The sequence below is a fragment of the Meriones unguiculatus genome, chromosome 21 (assembly GCF_030254825.1).
Source record: "Meriones unguiculatus strain TT.TT164.6M chromosome 21, Bangor_MerUng_6.1, whole genome shotgun sequence".
Classification (NCBI taxonomy): Eukaryota; Metazoa; Chordata; class Mammalia; order Rodentia; family Muridae; genus Meriones; species Meriones unguiculatus.
The window spans coordinates 54,986,997-55,003,994 of NC_083368.1; the positions used below are offsets into that span (position 1 = coordinate 54,986,997).

A 16,998-nucleotide genomic window follows, 5' to 3' on the forward strand; every position below is an offset into this window, starting at 1 on the left:
CACACATAAGTGACGTGTATTCACACATACATATATACAACTTAAATGAAGATGATCATGATGATGATGATGATGATGCTAAATTTAGTTTTTCACAATGTTTTCCTGGTCATGTGATTCTTTCTTGTCAAGGAACAGTGTGTCTTTCTAATTAAAAATTTACTTACATTCTCTCAGCGCCTTTGTTCCTTCTTTATCCCTGTGCTTCTTAAAGGCAGGGTAATTTCTGGATCAAAGGTTATGTCGATGGTTTGTTGTTTTCTCTCTTCCCCTAGTCCTGCCTGGCTACAAGGTGGTCTCTTCAAGGAACAAAGATTGAGAGAATGTCTAACGCATATTGGCCCAACATGAGACCCACCCCAAGGTAGCTAGTCAGCTGCTGACACTATCAATACTCTGCTAAGCTTGCAAACAGGAGCCTAACTTGACTGTCATCTGGGAAGCTCCAGCCAGCAGCAGACTGAGACAGATGTTGGGGCTTGCAGCAAAGAATGGGGTGGAGTTTATTTACTTTGTATCCCAGCTGTAGCCCCCTCCTCCAGCTCCTCCCAAACCCACCTCCCTTCCTCTTCTTCTCCCATGCCCCTCCCCCAGTCCACTGATAGGGGAGGTCCTCCTCTTTTCTATCTGACCTTAGCCTATCAGGTCTCATCAGGACTGGCTTCATTGTCTTCCTCTGTGGACTAGTAAGGCTGCTCCCCTGGGGTTCTCGGTTATCTCCATGCATGATCCTTGTTTGGATTATCAGTCTCACAAAAGACCCCTGTGCCCAGATTTTTGGTTCTGTTACAGCTGGGATACAAACTGAATAAACTGTAATTAATAAAAATAAAATTAAAATTTAAAAAAATTTCATCACTATTGAGAGAATAAAGAACTCAAAATGTACCTGTAATATTCATTAAGTCTGAAATAATAATAAATAAGTAATAAATAATAAGAAGGAAAAGGTGGGAAAAAAACAAATGTAGCATTGCTTCAAGGGATCTAGAGGGGACAGGAACCTCACAAGAAGACAAAGTCAAATAACGCAGTCCCATGGGGGCTTACAGAGACTGAGACATCAGCTAAGGAGCACGCTTGGTCTGGACCTAGGCCGCCTGCACGCGTGTAGCCGATGAGCAGCTGAGCCTTCACATGGGGTGGCTGGTGACTGGAGGGGGGGCGGTTTCTAACATGGACCCTGTTGCCTGCTTTTGAATCACTTTCTCCTGACTGGGCTGCCTTGCCTGGCCTCAGGGGATGAGTATATGTTCAGTCCTGAGTTCATGTGCTGGGAAGGGCTGATAAGAGAGAGGGGTTGATACTGGGCAAGGGGCTCCCCTTCTATGGGAGGAAAGGGAGAGAGAAAGAGAGAATGAAGGGAAGAGGGGACTGGGAGAAAAGAAGGGAGAGGGCTCCCTTGGGATGTAAAGTAAACACACTGAAATTAAAGAGAAAAAATTACTAGGAAAAAAGATAAAAATGGAGAATAACTATGATGTTCACTCCTAATTATGACGACAGAACGTTCCTCAATTAAATATTAAACATCAAGTAACCTGAAATATTCAGGGAATTAAATAAAGGTAAAAGCCAGTCTTAGGAGGAACGCACTAGGCACCCCCATAGAACAGGGGAGAGGTTTCACATCAGTAACTTAAGGATGCAGCTGAAGAAATGAGAGGCTAACACTCAAAAAAAAAAAAAAAAGACTGGAAAAGATAATCAAAATTAGAGCTGAAATTAATAAAAGAAATACACAAGCAATAGAAAGAATCAGTGTAGTAAAGAGCTATTTCTTTGAAAATATTAACAAGATTGACAAACTTCAAGCCAAATTAACAAAAAGAGAGCATCTAACTTAAGAAAGTTAGAGATTAAAGGGAGACATGAGAACAAGCTCTGAAAGTTTTCATAAAATCATAAAAACATCCTTTAGAGATCTATATTTTGAGTAGAGAGAGATGACTTAAGGGATTGAGAGTGCTTTTTGCCTGTCCAGAAAACCTGGGTTCAATTTCAGGAAGCCATGTGGGGTTACAGCTGCCTAGAATTTCATTTCCAGGGTGTCCAGAACTCCAGCACTTATGTCAGAGTCCAGGGACCCCCAGTCCCATGTGGCTAATACACAAATAATACTCAGACACGAAAACTAATAATATTGTTAAAAGAAAGCTTCTATATTCCACTAATCTTGAAAGTCTAACATAACATAAATGAATAACCTTCCAGATAAATGTGCTCATCTGAAGCTAAACCAAGATGAAATAAGCAATATAAATTGAACCATAACATCCAAGGAGATAGAATCAGTAATTAATATTCACATTACTGGAGAAACATTATGAATTCATCACAGAACTCCACTATATCTTCATAGAAGAACTAACAACATTCCTAAGATTATTCCAGAAAATAAAGGAACATTTCCAAATAATTTTTAAAAATCCAGTACTACCCTCAGAATAAAACCAGTAAAAGATTTAATAACAAAAGATTATAGGCCAATATATCTGATGGACATTAATGCAAATTTTCTCAATATGATACTTGCAAACAAAATAGAAGAACCAGTCACAAACATCAAATTGGCTTTATCCTAGAGATTCAGGAATGGTTCAAAATATGAAAATCAGCATATGTAATCCACCATATAAAAGACTCAAAAACAGAAACCATGTGATCATCTCATTGTACACACAAAACCCATCCACAAAATCCAAAATGCCTTCATGATAAGCATTTTTTTTGAGAATCTAGAGACTTAAAAAAGTAAAGGAAAGGCACAGCAAGCCCACAGCCCACATCCTACAAGACGGAAGCACAACTCAAAAGCACCCACTGAAATTGAAGACACAGCAGGAACATCTACTCTTGCCTTTCTTTAGAGGCAGTTTAACCCCAGACAGAGCTAAGTAAACATAAAGCAGATACAAAAAGGAAAAGGAAAAAAAAATCACTTATTTGCAGATTCTATGAATCTATACACAAAAGACATGAAAGACTCCTCTAGAACTCTCCTATAGCTGATAAAACATTAAGCAAAGTGGTAGAACACAAAATTAACAAACACAAATCAATTGCCTACTTATACTGTACACAGAAAAGAAGCATCCCAAAAAAGGAAACTAGAGACACAATCACATTTAACCAACCTTGAAAATAAAATGAAATAGCTTTGGATAAGTCTACACCAAGAAGGTGGAAACCTTGAAGAATGAAAACTTTAAGACACCAAAAAAAAAAAGGAAATTATAGAAAGTATCAGAAAATTTAATACTCATGATTGGCAGCATTAATACTGTAAAAATGGCCATCCTACCAAAATCAATCTACTAATTCAATGAAATCCACACTAAATTTCAGCACAATTCTTGAGAAAAATCAAAACAATAATCTTAAACTTCTGAAAACACAAAATAACAGTAGTGTTTTTTGAAATTACAGAAGTAATTTCTAGCATAATATATAAAAGCTGTTAACGAGTGACAATGAGCAGTACACAACAGCATCACGTTGATATTAGGTCAAAACGTAGATCCCCAGAGCTACAAACGGTTACAAAAGTATCCGTTCTCCGTATGCTGTTCTAACCAGTACACTAAGAAGGAAAAGGAGAACAGATGCAAATATGTGCAAGAAGGGGACAAAATTATACTCACTTTTATACACGACTAGTTACATAAAAATAATTGAGTAATTTAAATTCATTGTGAAACACTTGAAAAATAAAAGTGTACCTTAAAATTCTCACTTCAGTAACAATCATTTTGTGGTATACTAAAATAATTACCGTAAAGTATTGTGGGAACTATCCAACAACCAATAACAGTGACATAAAATGTATATAAGTTATGAGAAGTTTCTATAACCATATTAAAAATAATATAGTATTGATACACGAGAGCAAAACCACGTATCCCTAAATCATGCTTCTATGAGGAGACAATCTGTCCTCAAGTTGATCTCAAGTTAACCTATTACTAGGAAAAGCATTAATTAACTCTGGGTAGGGTTTTACCCAGTGCAGCAAACTACAAGAAAGAAAGCAACAAAAATTTGAAATATACGCTAACTTATATGCATTAATGGTATCAGTTGCCTTGATGGTAAAACATACTGTGTAACTGAGACATTAGAACATGGCTGTGCAGTCACATCTGCAAGAATTAAAAAGCCTCATCAGAAAACAATTAGAGTGACACTTCAAGGAAAAAATAAAATTGATGATTTTTTTTTAAGTAACCTTAGCTACTGGCTATTTAGAAATTTCAAAGGCTGATGTCTGTCTCAGATCTTACAATCTAAAATGAAAGTGAATTAACGTTTAAAACATTTAAATAATAATAAAGATGTAAGGAAAACACGTAATTCTCCTAAGAGCACATACTTTTTTTTTTTAATCTAGTTTAAAACTAACTTCGTGCTTCACAAGTCAACGTGCAGGAATTCACAGTCATGATAAATCTGTCAGGTGTGCACTGAAAGTGTTGATTGACCTGCGCTCCTCCCCACAATGGCGGTGAGAGGAAAGCTTCTTCAGGGCGGGGAACTGAGCATACTCGGTGGCCGGTTCTCAAAGCAGCGATTGCTGTACCAGCTGGAGACGAAACAGGAGCAGGGAAAAACCACGCAGTGTTGAAGTTAAGACCAAAGCTGTGCCCACCTCACTAGCCAGAAAAAAAACTGCACGCTGCCAGCTGAACACAACTGACGCGCTTATGCACCTAAGTACGTGCCTACCTACCTAACTTCTTTCTACAGCTGAGAAGAACAGGAGACCCCCCACCCCACCTCTTAGAGTGAACTTCCAGTAGGCACAGGTCAGAAAAATCAGACATTCGGAGACTAGCCTAACAAAGCAACAGTGACACACGACACTGATTCTTCATCAAAATCTGACCATCATAGCGCAAGTGTGTGTGTTTGTGTGTGTGTGTTTATGTGTGCATGCGTGTGATCATGTGTGTGCATGTGAGTGTGTTTGTGTGTGCTTAACTGTACATGTGTGTGGATGTGTGTTCATGTGGGGGGGGCTGTGTGTTTCTGATCACGTGTGTGAGTGTGCTTGGATGTGCATATGTATGTGTGCATGCATGCATTAATATGTGATTGTGTGTGGGGGGTGTTGATCAGATTTTATTTTGGTAATAATTCTAACAGGCTCAGAAGAATAATCTTATAATTGGAACATAGCATTCACCTCAATATAATTCATTATACGATAATAAATTTGCATCGTTTGACTTTCAAGTTGAGGCATTTGGAATTCTAGCAATTTTGAGGAGATTCCAGAGTACAAGAAGTAAAAACCCTACTGAAAGGGAACGTTTTGGGCAAATTCAGTGTTTTGGTCACAGTTTGTTCAGAGAAAATCAAGATGAAAACACTGCAGGGTGTTTCCTTCTAACCTGTTTAAACTGGTGTGAGACACACTATCAAATGTGAAAGGTGAACTGGAGAAGTCGACCTTTGTAATACATGCCAGACAAAATGCGTTGATTACTCAGCCTAAAACCGATTTGTACCTAACTAGAAGAAACAGAGGAATAACCCCCAAAAAAGAAATTAGGCAACCTATTTACAAAAGAATAAATCCAATCAGTAGATAAGTACTTAAAGCTTATGTTAAATGAAAAATGCAAAGCTAAGAAATAAAATTTTACTATTGATAATAAGGATTAAAAATGAGGAACCCGATTTGCTGAATGTATGAGAAGCTAGGTAAACTCTGAAGGGTAATTTGATAATACCTATTAAGGATATTAAAGCCAGAAATTACACACCTAACGTTTTTTTTCTAGGGAAGTAACTGAATTGTTATTGTCGTCTTTGTCATACACAAAGGAAGCTAAGCTAATCAAGATTTTGGTGACATTACTGATTTTCCAGAAATAAGAGCTATTTAGTAATATGAACGGCTTGTCCTCACAGTACACTAAAACCCACTAAAGAGTCAGGGTTTTTTCTTTCCTCAAAAGGCACCCATCATTCAAAAGCTCTAATCACAGGAACAAAGTGAGGAACAGAATGAAAGAGGCAGATGGGGACAACGTGAGTCGTTTGTGCACCTGTGGGAATGGTCTTCTCTGGAGCACTAAAAGCTGTTCTCAGAATCAGGGGCACCTGGGTCCTAGCCTCTCCTGAGAGGAATGAATGAAGCCTTGCAATTGCTCAACTCTACGCCAGGACCAAAGGGCCCGGTATTTGTACAGGCTCCCTTAGACAGAAGCGCACAGGTTTGGGATGCTGAGCTCCTCCGCAAAGCTCACACAAGCCCTGGGTGGGGAAGACTCGTGGCTCAGCACAATCCAAGCATTTCTCACAGGAAGCACCCCTCGACCACCAGGGCTGTGAGTCTCCTTACGTCGGAGCCTAGAAATCCCTCGACAAAATAAACGTATCACACGTGAAATCAGAGACACCGCTTCACTTGGCACAGGTTCACCTGTGCAGGTGCCTTGCCGCTGATCGGAAAGGAGCAGCGTCTTTGCCACCGTGCACCTTCTGAAATCCAGGCTTATTCTGAGTTCCTTCAACCTAAGTGTGTAAACATAACCCTCAAACACGGGGATCAAAAATGCCCAGAAATCTGTAAACATAACCTGCAGAACTAAGCAGGAGCATCTCCATTTCTTACGCTTGATATACTCAGGCTATCCTGTAATTTGGGCGAGGTCATTCATTAATTATGTGTGTCAATGTTATGAGTCTATAATTGCAATCTGGATGTTTGTGTATCCCTCTCATTATATATTGGGGGTGCTTTAAATATTTCTAACCTTTACTACTATTTATCCTCTGTGTGTGCATGATGCCAGAATATCTTAACAGGATTGGAAAAGCACAGCCAATCATTACGCTGAATAGCTCTTTTATAAAAAGCCAAACATGCTTATGCTTCCAAGCACTCAAAGATTCCTCTCATTGGAACATATTTTAGTCAATATTGCTGGCATTACAGAAATATTGTCAAGTTCCATAGAGATTCAAATTTTTGTCCAAAATCAGTATTATTTGGGGACTATTTAAATAGTCATTCTCATTTCCCTCTAATGACAACATTCACATGAGACTAAGCTTAACACTGGACCAAATATTAAATAATACATTAATTTCTATTCCATTCCAATGACCAATAGAAAAATTCAAATAGAAAGAGTCACTATTTCAAAAGTTCACTAATTAATTTTTCCACCCATCCAGAAACATTTATTGAACACTATTTAGCTAAGCACTGCATGAAGGCCTGAGAAGATAAAGTCAAATAAGTCATGACTCCTGCCCTCAAGAAAATTACAGTCGAGGGTGGGAGTAGACAAGAAAATTAGCAATTTAATTGCAATACAATATGTGCTACCAACTGATTAGGGGCCAATGCAGGTGGAGCATAGAAATCAGATTAACACTAATGAGGTGCTCTCATGCCAGTGAAAGCTTGCTGGAAGTGACCCTTGAACTGGGATTTTAAAGTGATGCAGAAATGGTGGTGTTCTATTCAGGAAGGGAGAATCTCAAAGAGAAGGAATAACACAAGTTACAGCAAAGGACACGTCCACTCAAGCCAGAGGCAAGGGCAATCAGATGAAAGAAAGAAAATAAGAATCTTTGGGGTCAGTGAGGTGACAAGCTAAGAGGTCTGGCTAAAGGCAGAAGACTGTACCCAGCAACTCTGTGACTTTAAGGAGGAGGAGATTTGAACACTGTCTAAATGGAGGGCATGAAGGGAGACAGCTAGAGAATGGGAAATAGAACGTGACCTCTATAATCCAAGTAAAAATGTTAATAGCTTCAGTTCAAGTAGGAGGATTCCAGAGCAGAGAAGAGATTTGGAGTGCATTTTAGTATTAGTGAAATGTCAGGAGGGATAGGACCAAAGGGCCTCTGTGTTCTGAACTGGAAGATGGGGTGTTTGATTTCACTGACTGAGATGAGAATTTCAAGAAAATGAAAAGACAGGGAGAGATTTTTATAAACATAGTTTTGCATGCAAGTTCACCATTCAAGTGAATCATGGCAGGAGGCAGTTGAATAAACGAACCACCTCATTAAGACACATGCTGACCATCTGCTGTAGGAGAATGTCCTGAAAGTTTTTGTCATCTTGACATGACCTGGAATCGCCTAGGACAATGGAGTCCCAACTGCGGTACAACTCAGATCAGAAAGTCCGCAAGCCATGTCTGTAAGAGATTGTCATTGCGTATGATTGACAGGTGAGGTCCCATTCTGCTGTGGTTGGCAAAATCTCCAAACAGGTGGGCCTTGGTCGTATAAGCTTAGCTGAGCATGGGCCATGAGTGGCCCAGAAACCAGTATTCCCCCATGGATTCTGGTCCAGGTTCCTGCCTTCAGAGTCCTGTCTTATGCTCCTGCCCTACTTTCTCTCAATGATGGTTATGACCTGGAAATGTATGGTGAAATATACCACACACACACACACACACACACATACACAGACACCACTGCTGTCACTGACGATTTGCTTTTGCTCATAGTTTTCATTATAGCAAAGAAGACAAACTAAAGCAGACAGATACCTGCAAACATGAAAGTGATCAAGTTCATCGGGGGGAAATATGCTGAAGGAAATACAAGGGACACAGGCGCCTGGGAAACCTTAACACATACTTAACTTACTGGAGGGGACAGAAACGGGTCAAGGCCACCATCATACAAACCAGTCAATAGTGAGTCCAGAGCATCTGAAGTGCCGAGCACCTCACATGGCGAGCAAGAATATACTTGGTCCTTGTCAATGTACAGCTCAAAGAGCAATGTTCAAGCCAGATCTAAAGGAAATGATGGTAAGGAAGAAAGAAGGAGAAGGACCAGATTCCGGCAGGAAGTGTGGAGTAAAGGGTGCTGGCAGTAAAGCACAGACCAGTATTCCTAAATATTTATTAAACAATAATTCTTATTAACCATTCTTTATTAACCACCATATTATGTTATCATAATATTCTTTATTAACCACCATTTTATGTTATCATTAGCATGTGTGTTTCTTCCAAGATACATATTTTGGTAACATTCACAAATAGAAAGGTGTTTGGGGAATGCCTTAAAAGCAATAAATAAACATTTTTCCAAACATAACTAATATTCTGTTCATTGAATTTTTGTATCATTTAAAAGCGTGATGTATGCTTATTTAATCATGTAATATTTCAATAGTATTAGTGTTATAGACTAATTTTTTTCCCTAGGGAGTTCAATTATTATTCTCACCTTTTCTTATAAAATATTCTCTCACTGTCGCTTCTTGAAATTTGTTATCCTTGGTTGGTCTCTGCAGGCCCCCTTTGGCAACAAGGAGCACACACTGAGAGGACCTAGACCCCCTGCTCAGATGTAGCCCATAGGTAGCTACATGTGGGTCTCCTAGTAAGGGGAAGTGGGGTTATTTTTGACATGGACTCCTTTGCCTCTCTTTGATCACTTCCCCTGGTGGGGCAGCCTTCCCAGGCCAGAGAGAAAAAACGAAGCAGACAATCCTGATGAGACTTGATAGGATAGGGTCAGAGGGTAGCAGAGGAGGACACCTTCTTTCTGAGGACTTTGAGAGGGGATATGGGGGAAGAGGGAAAGAAAGTGGGACCAGGAAGAGATGAAGGAGGGGGCTACAATCAAGATATAAAGTGAATAAATTATAAAAATTAATTAAAATTAATTTAAAATTTAATATTTTTAAAAAGAAGAAATTTGTTATCCTACCATTACCCCCAGTTTAAAAAAAAACAAAAAACACTTTTTCCTTGTTAACTACAAGTCTAATTTAATGAAAGCCATAAATTATTAATTGCTGTGATGATTACACAAACAGCATTGTTCACCCTAAGGGCCTCTGAAGCACCCCAGCTTTATGCTTCTTACACAAGCAAATGCCATCCAGTCTCAAGGATACTGAAAGCAGCCAGTCAACTTGTGCAGCTCTAAAAATTAAAGGTCCTCTACAAGGTGGGAGTTACTGTTTACCACAGGAGATGAGATGCTCCCCTGAGCAGCATGCCACAGGCTAACACCACCTCCAGTTATTAACACCAGACCAACTTAGATTCATCAGGACATAACTCCTATCAGGTCACGCCGAATTAGTTTTTCCAAAAGATCAATGCTATCTTTAAAAGTATTGAATAAAATGCAGGTACTTTATGCATAGGAAATATAGAAACAATTCTCTTCTTGCACTCAGTTTTTACTGCTAAATAGGAAACAGATTATCACTGGCTCAGAATGTGCTTTTGAAGCTGGTATTCAAATTTGTTCTTTTTCCTTGCCCCTGAACAGGCCACTTACTGACTACATTGGTTCCACGGGTTTGAAAGGAAAATTTTATCATTTCTTACTTGACTTGAACAATTCTTGATTTGAAAGCTTATCAAAATCTACTCAAAGATTCCACTAACCATACATGTGTTTGTTTGTTTTCCCCTCACTAAAGTCTGGCTCTGAAGCCTCATGTTTTTTATTATGATAATAACTTAGGATTTAAAAACAAACAACAATGAATAGTTGGCGATCTCCAGCAGAGAACCATGGATTAATAGCTTCCTTCCGGGGTCAAAAAAGAGGTTAATGGTATCAAGGAATAGAGACTTGGCTTAGCATGTATGTGGTCCTGGATTCAGTATCTAGCATCTAAGAAAAAAAAAAACAGCAACATTACTCACACACATACACACAAATACACACTAATGCCTTCTGTCAATGAAGTGCATAAGATGATAATCAACTAATTGCCCCAAAATATAGTCTCATCTCCAAAATTGACACTGCTTAAAAAAGTTGGAGTAGAACAACTTAGGAATTATTAATTAAAAGAAACAGTAACCACACTTAATTCATAATGAATATACTAACTAGTAAGTTTGTTGTTATAGTCATTATTTATGAAATAGATCCCCATGTTCTTGCAAGTTGCTAAATTTACAAACATGAAGGTTTAAGTAGAGGTTCTAGTTAAGTTTATCTGTGGAGCCTGATGGTCACACATTTGTGGCCCCAGCATTTGGGAGGCAAAGGGGAGAGTTTTTAATTCATCCTGGGCTTCATAGTAAGATGTCTTTAAATAAGTAAATTAACAAATAAAAAAGCAACAAAAGTGAAGCCATATTTATGTTTTTTATTTCCTTATGTATCTTAACATAACTTACATTTATCATTTGCATTAAAATTTCAAATTCACTGAGTCATTTTACAAAGACTACAGCATTTACCTGAACAGTTTCAGAAACCACTCCTACTTTATGTCTGTAGATCTCAGGACAGAATTAGTGATATCTTAGATCTGAACCTATATGCAAAGTGATGGTCTACTCTTCTATTTATCCAAACTTCTGCATTAAAGACTATCACTTTAGTAAGATCACTCCACTCCCTTCTTCTACATCACTATCAGGATATGTGCATTCACTTGAACACACACACAAATGTGCATGCATCTGGACACATACAGGGGTGGGGTGACAGGGCGACAGAGGAACAGACAGAGACACACAGATACTTACAACATTTAAATGGGTTAAAGAACAACTCTGCCTGGTTGACTCTGCCTCCTCACTGGCTCATGGACTCAGTCATTCTTAACAGCTTGGTTTGTTACACTTGGAAGAACTTTGAAAGATTGTTTTTTCAAATATACCAACATGGGAATGTTGGACCCATGAAGAAAAGGGGCTCAGTTTTCATGAGTCTGTGTTTAAAGGCAGAGAAGAGACTGACGCTGAGTAGGGTATTCTCTCTCTAAGCCAGTATGGACTGAATGAAGCTGTCTGAGGGAGTCAGTCTACCGAAACTGAACAATTTAAACGTCTGTTTTCTTTATTTTGCAACACAGTTTCTCCCAGCATGTTTGATCTCGGCAGCGTTGTAGAGCTTGGTCTACTTCAGCAAAGCAGAGCTTTGGGTGGCACAAACAATAAAAGTATCTGGATTCTAGCAGGTTGTGGGGTTCCAGACAGTCTTCCTGAACTTCCTTATATTCTTTGTCTCTGAAGAGGGATAACTTGTCAAGGGTTGCTAAGCTTCAAGGCCCTATGATTCTGTAAAAGCACTCTTAAGTAGACTCACCTCTAGAAAAATTAGAGTATGTAATTGTATACATGCCCACACCACAGGGTAACCAAGAGAGCTTGTTTGTGTTTGTGGTTTTTAATTAGGCCAATGGCCCTTGGGTGATTAGGTTGAAAAAATAATGAGCTTATGAAACTCTAGTGCTACATGTAGTTTAGGGGTGAACTTTGTTCCGCTCACATCCAAATAATCCAGATTTCAGCTTAATGAGGACCAAAATAATGCGGTTCTGCTACAGTGCTTAAAGGCTACACATGGAACGCCAGATCCAAGCCTTCACTCCTGTGGTCCCGCTCGCTGCAGCCGCTTTTCTTTTCACCTAACTGCTCAGGCAGTCCTCAGGCTTTATTTTCTCTCATTGGTTGATGTTTTCATCTGCTACAGGATTTCTCACGTCATACTGTATATAATAATGACAAAAGACACATAATTCAAATATAGATAGAAGGGAATTTGAAGAGCAGAGAGTCTGTCCACCTTGTCACAGTTATGTATCTAGAAAGGGAATAAATGAGCTCTGCCTTCAGTGAGCAAGCGTTCTAGCACAGCATGATATACCTGAACCATGAGAGTCAGAAAACAGAGTATAGGGTACAGTCACTGCTGCTGCATGATCTCTACATGACCTCTCTGAGATGTCTTCATTGGTGTTACTTGCTTGCTTGCTTGTTTTAAGGAGATGTGTGTGTGTGTGTGTGTGTGAGAGAGAGTGTATGATGTCACAACACACATGGGAACAGCAAAGACAACTTGTGGGAGTCCAATTGTTTTTCCATGTAGGTTCCAGAGATCTAATTCAAGAGTGTCAGGTCTGACAGCAAGATATTTTCCCCACTAATCCATCTTGCTATCCATACAGTTTTGTTTTGTTTTTTTTTAAGACAGGTTCTTACAGTGTATCTCAGGCTGTAAGAACCCACAATCCTTCTGACACAGCATCCCAGGGGCTAGAATCACAGGCATAACCACGATACTTGGCTAACATCTGAATTCTTAAATAGAAATTCCAAATTTGATCATTTATATGTGTGTTGTGTGTACATACATGTTCAAACCCCCACCTTTTCCTTAAACAGGCTATTCCATCACATAGAAATCCCAAACGAGGACCTCCTGCTAAAACTAAAACTAAAAGCTATACACAACCACAGAAGGGAATTCTCTTATGACCAAGCATTTAGTCTTATGCTTGGAAGACATCATACAATAGGTTGAATTAATTTGAAGATGCGCACACGCGCATACACACACACACACAAACACACACCTGCAAGGGTATTGAACTATGTAAGTGCCAATTTCTATTCTTGTTTGCCTTCAGAACAGAACACATTTTTTCTTTCACCTTTGTGCTTGAATGTGGGAAAACTGCAATGTTCTCAGGAAATACACTTCAAGATATGCTTGTAGCATGATGTCAGAAAAATTACAAAGGTTTTGAGAGACACAACAAACAGACTCTGAGAGGCTAGCTTTGCGTCTCTGAATGTCTAAACCAACAGGCAAATTATTTGATTTCCCATGCGCTGGCTCCCTTAATTATAAGTGGCAGTAAAGGCAGACACGGGAACACATCAGTGGAAGGAAAACAGTGGCTCCAAATCCTATACTGACACCTACTTCTCCACAATTAAGTTTGTAATCCATAAAACAAGGCTTGGGAGAGGGCAAGCCTCTGAGAGAGGGATAACATGCATTATTGCTAGGGGACTGGTGTGGTAATTAAATCAAGCTTCTGATACTGAACTGGGCCAAGAAAGGGTTTTTAAATCTTATGGTCTCTACTCTTTATGACTTCACATCCAGGTGAGGCTGAAAGAATATGATCCACACTGGTCATGCTCCATCAATGACCACCCAGGATTCAGCGAGGCTAAAACTATAGGGAGAGAAAGCAGCTTAGAATTACATTTTATAACCTTAAAGCTCCTCCAAATTGAGATCTGTTTCCCAGGATTTGGGAGCATATCAATGACTAATCAATGTTAATTATCCTATCCTACCCTAATCACGCATTCCATTACTTACAAATCCAGCCTTCACAGTTCCTTGTCCTCAATTATTCAGCCCCTAGAGCCTCACCACCTTCAGAGTCTAATATCTCACACAGTCCGTCCCTAACCAGGGGTACCCACCTTACTCCAAAATAACTGGCCGGATTCTGCCACTTCTTCTTTGAGTTCCTCGGGCAGAACGCATGACTCCAATGACTGTGCTCCCAAAAGACAAGCGTATGTACTTCTACACCCCTACTCACCAGCTGAACATGATCTGTTTTAACAACTGCCTTTGATGCCGCTGTATTTCCACGAGACTTAAAGTTTCCCAAGAAAATAAAATGTAACGTGTCTTTGCTTTTCCCGCTGAATTCGATTTGCGATATAATAGGTACTCAGTATAGATATATTGTCCCTAAGAATGTCACTGCCATGGATGGAGCCCAAAGAAAAACTCAAATCACTTGATGCATGCCAAGCGGACTTTAACTTGGCATTTGACGTTTGTACCTGATGAGCAAGTTCTCCGACAATAAAGTCCTTCATCTTTAAAAAGCTGAATATCACAAAACAGAGCCTGGTCTATGTGCTCAGAAGAGCTCAAGGATGCCACCGAGGATATTAATTCATAGACAGAATATAATTTTTAATATATAGGCTACAGCTGTGCTACAACACAGAGCCAATAAAATTCTACCAATCTTGTTTTTTTAATTTTAATTTTAAATTCTTATATTAATTACAGTTTATCCACATTCTTGTTTTTAAATACCTGAAGAAATAAATCTTACTGTCCCAGTATCAGAGGTTAAGTGTTAATACATGTGTTACTAAAATGACCTGCTCTGACACACTTCACATTGGTCCTCTTGACAAGGAATTCAACATGCAGTGTTAAGCAGCATCCTGGCCATGAAAATCAAGAGTAATGGCATGTGGATCTGGAGTGGAAATGCAGCCTCGAAGGAAACATCACTTTCTTTGACTTTGTGTCCTTAAAGAAATAAAGCCAAATGAGTGTATTTGAAAGTTTACAAATGAAACACTTGCTGAGATTGGCCACACACCTCCTATGACTCAGTTACTAAAGATATGTATAAAGATAGTACATTCTACCAAAATAGTACATTTTCCTTAATATTATATTCATTAGGATACTAGTTAACAAAACATGTCATTTATAATTGTTTTTTAGTGAGTTGATACTTTAACCTTTCGTCCTTTTTAGATTCTAATAGAAACAGAAAACTGTTAACTTAAAAAAGGCACCAACGCTTCCTGATTGCTTAATCACTTCTGAAAATCTCATTATTTCTATGCTGTGTGTTTGAGTATTTATCTGTCCCCTGGGCATGACTGATGCGTCTGAAGCTAGAGCCCGGGCAGCTTCCATTACAGGTGGCTCTGAGCTGTCTGCTGGAGCACTAAGTGCTCTCTGCCACTGAGCTGTCGCTCTGGCCACTATTTAATCGTTTCTCGGGGTGAAGTGTAGTGAGAGAAGGTCTTGAACATTCACGAACAGTTATTCATAATCTGATAGGAAGAAGACACATTTTTGATAATGTTTTCTTCTGTTGAATGTTAATTCCTGGAATACACAAATGCAATGATCTATTTATCATTCATTCAATAACCAGGGTATAGGCCAGATAGAGCGAAGGTACCAAAATTATAAGCCATAGTCCCTGCCACAAAGGTACTTTTCTCATCCAGTGTTGGTGCGTATTCATATATTTGTTCCAATTTCATACATGTGAGCTCAGGCACCTCCTAAATCTTTTCACCTGAACGATATGCAGAGCACTCTAATGGTTCAAAAATTGAAATTATTCCCATGTTCAATTAAAGCTAACAACTCCCCTTATGTTTTAGGTAGATTTTCCTAATATCAACCATACACATAAGATAGAAAACCTTTTTGTGATGATTAATTACGATGATTAATTATCTTTATTCTTTTTTACTGTATTCAATCACTGTAAACATTATCTCATTCAATCACAAGTATTGAATTTTTCCTGTACTCTGGATTTTATTTTTGTGTGTGTGAGATTGCTTCTCATATACAGTGTTTTTCTCATTTTCACAAAAAATATGACTCAGACTGAGTTGGGGGAGGGGCGTGTGCATTCCACTTAATGTTTCACTTCCTCGCGAAAAAGCAGTTTAGACACTGATGCACGGTGACAAATGTACATCTCCTGAAGCCTCTCTAATGTTTTAGACATGCTCATTTGCAAAATAAAAAGTGAAGGAAAATACAGTTTATTGGCATGAAAATCACCTTTATTACAGAACAGTATAACCAGTGTTTCAATGCGGTAATTTGAAGTTAACTCTTTAAAATTATATATTTGTGTGTACACGCATGCACTTTTCATGGCACACACGTGGCTGTGGGAGACAACTTAGAGGTGATTCTCTTCTTTAAGAGAATGGACCCAGAAACTGAACTCATGTTCTCAGCCTTGAAAGAAAACAGCTTGGCTCCCTGAGTCATCTCACCACCCAGAAATATCGTATTTTAAAATTCACTGTAGACGATATTAAAAGAACTGTTAGACGTTATTAGATGTCATATTTCTTGTGAAATTGAAAAGAATTACAGAAAAACTTCAATATACAGCTATATCCATGGAAACATTTCTTTATATCATAATATTTGCATTACCGAAGTCATATGAATAACCAAGGATCTCTGAATATTCTTTAATATTGTAAATGTTTCATAATGGGAACACAAGGAAATTCACTCATTGTCTGAAGTAACTAAATGGAAGTTTTTGATTTAGATATTGTCATGTACATCATTGATACCGCCATAAGAAATGTTTCCTGAGTTAATTTTTTTAAGTTGGTGATAAAATTGTAATACCTAGAGTGAAGAATTAGCACCGAAGATCTTGAGAATTATATTTCATGCAAGAAACTCATTTTCAAATGT

General features: G+C 38.6%; 1 protein-coding gene across 7 annotated transcripts in view; it reads right to left on the bottom strand.

The window, feature by feature from the left end:
- Grm8 (glutamate metabotropic receptor 8) overlaps positions 1 to 16,998 on the bottom strand; it is an 809,809-nt gene that overhangs the window by 271,084 nt on the left and 521,727 nt on the right. The window contains exon 8 of one of the 7 annotated variants that reach the window (XM_060374216.1): positions 11,362 to 12,457. The exons of the other annotated variants lie outside the window; for them this stretch is intronic. Coding sequence (XP_060230199.1) covers positions 12,453 to 12,457 — 5 coding nt within the window. The 3' untranslated portion in view covers positions 11,362 to 12,452. Of the gene's footprint in view, positions 1 to 11,361; positions 12,458 to 16,998 lie in introns of those variants that run through there. 7 annotated transcript variants of the gene reach the window in all.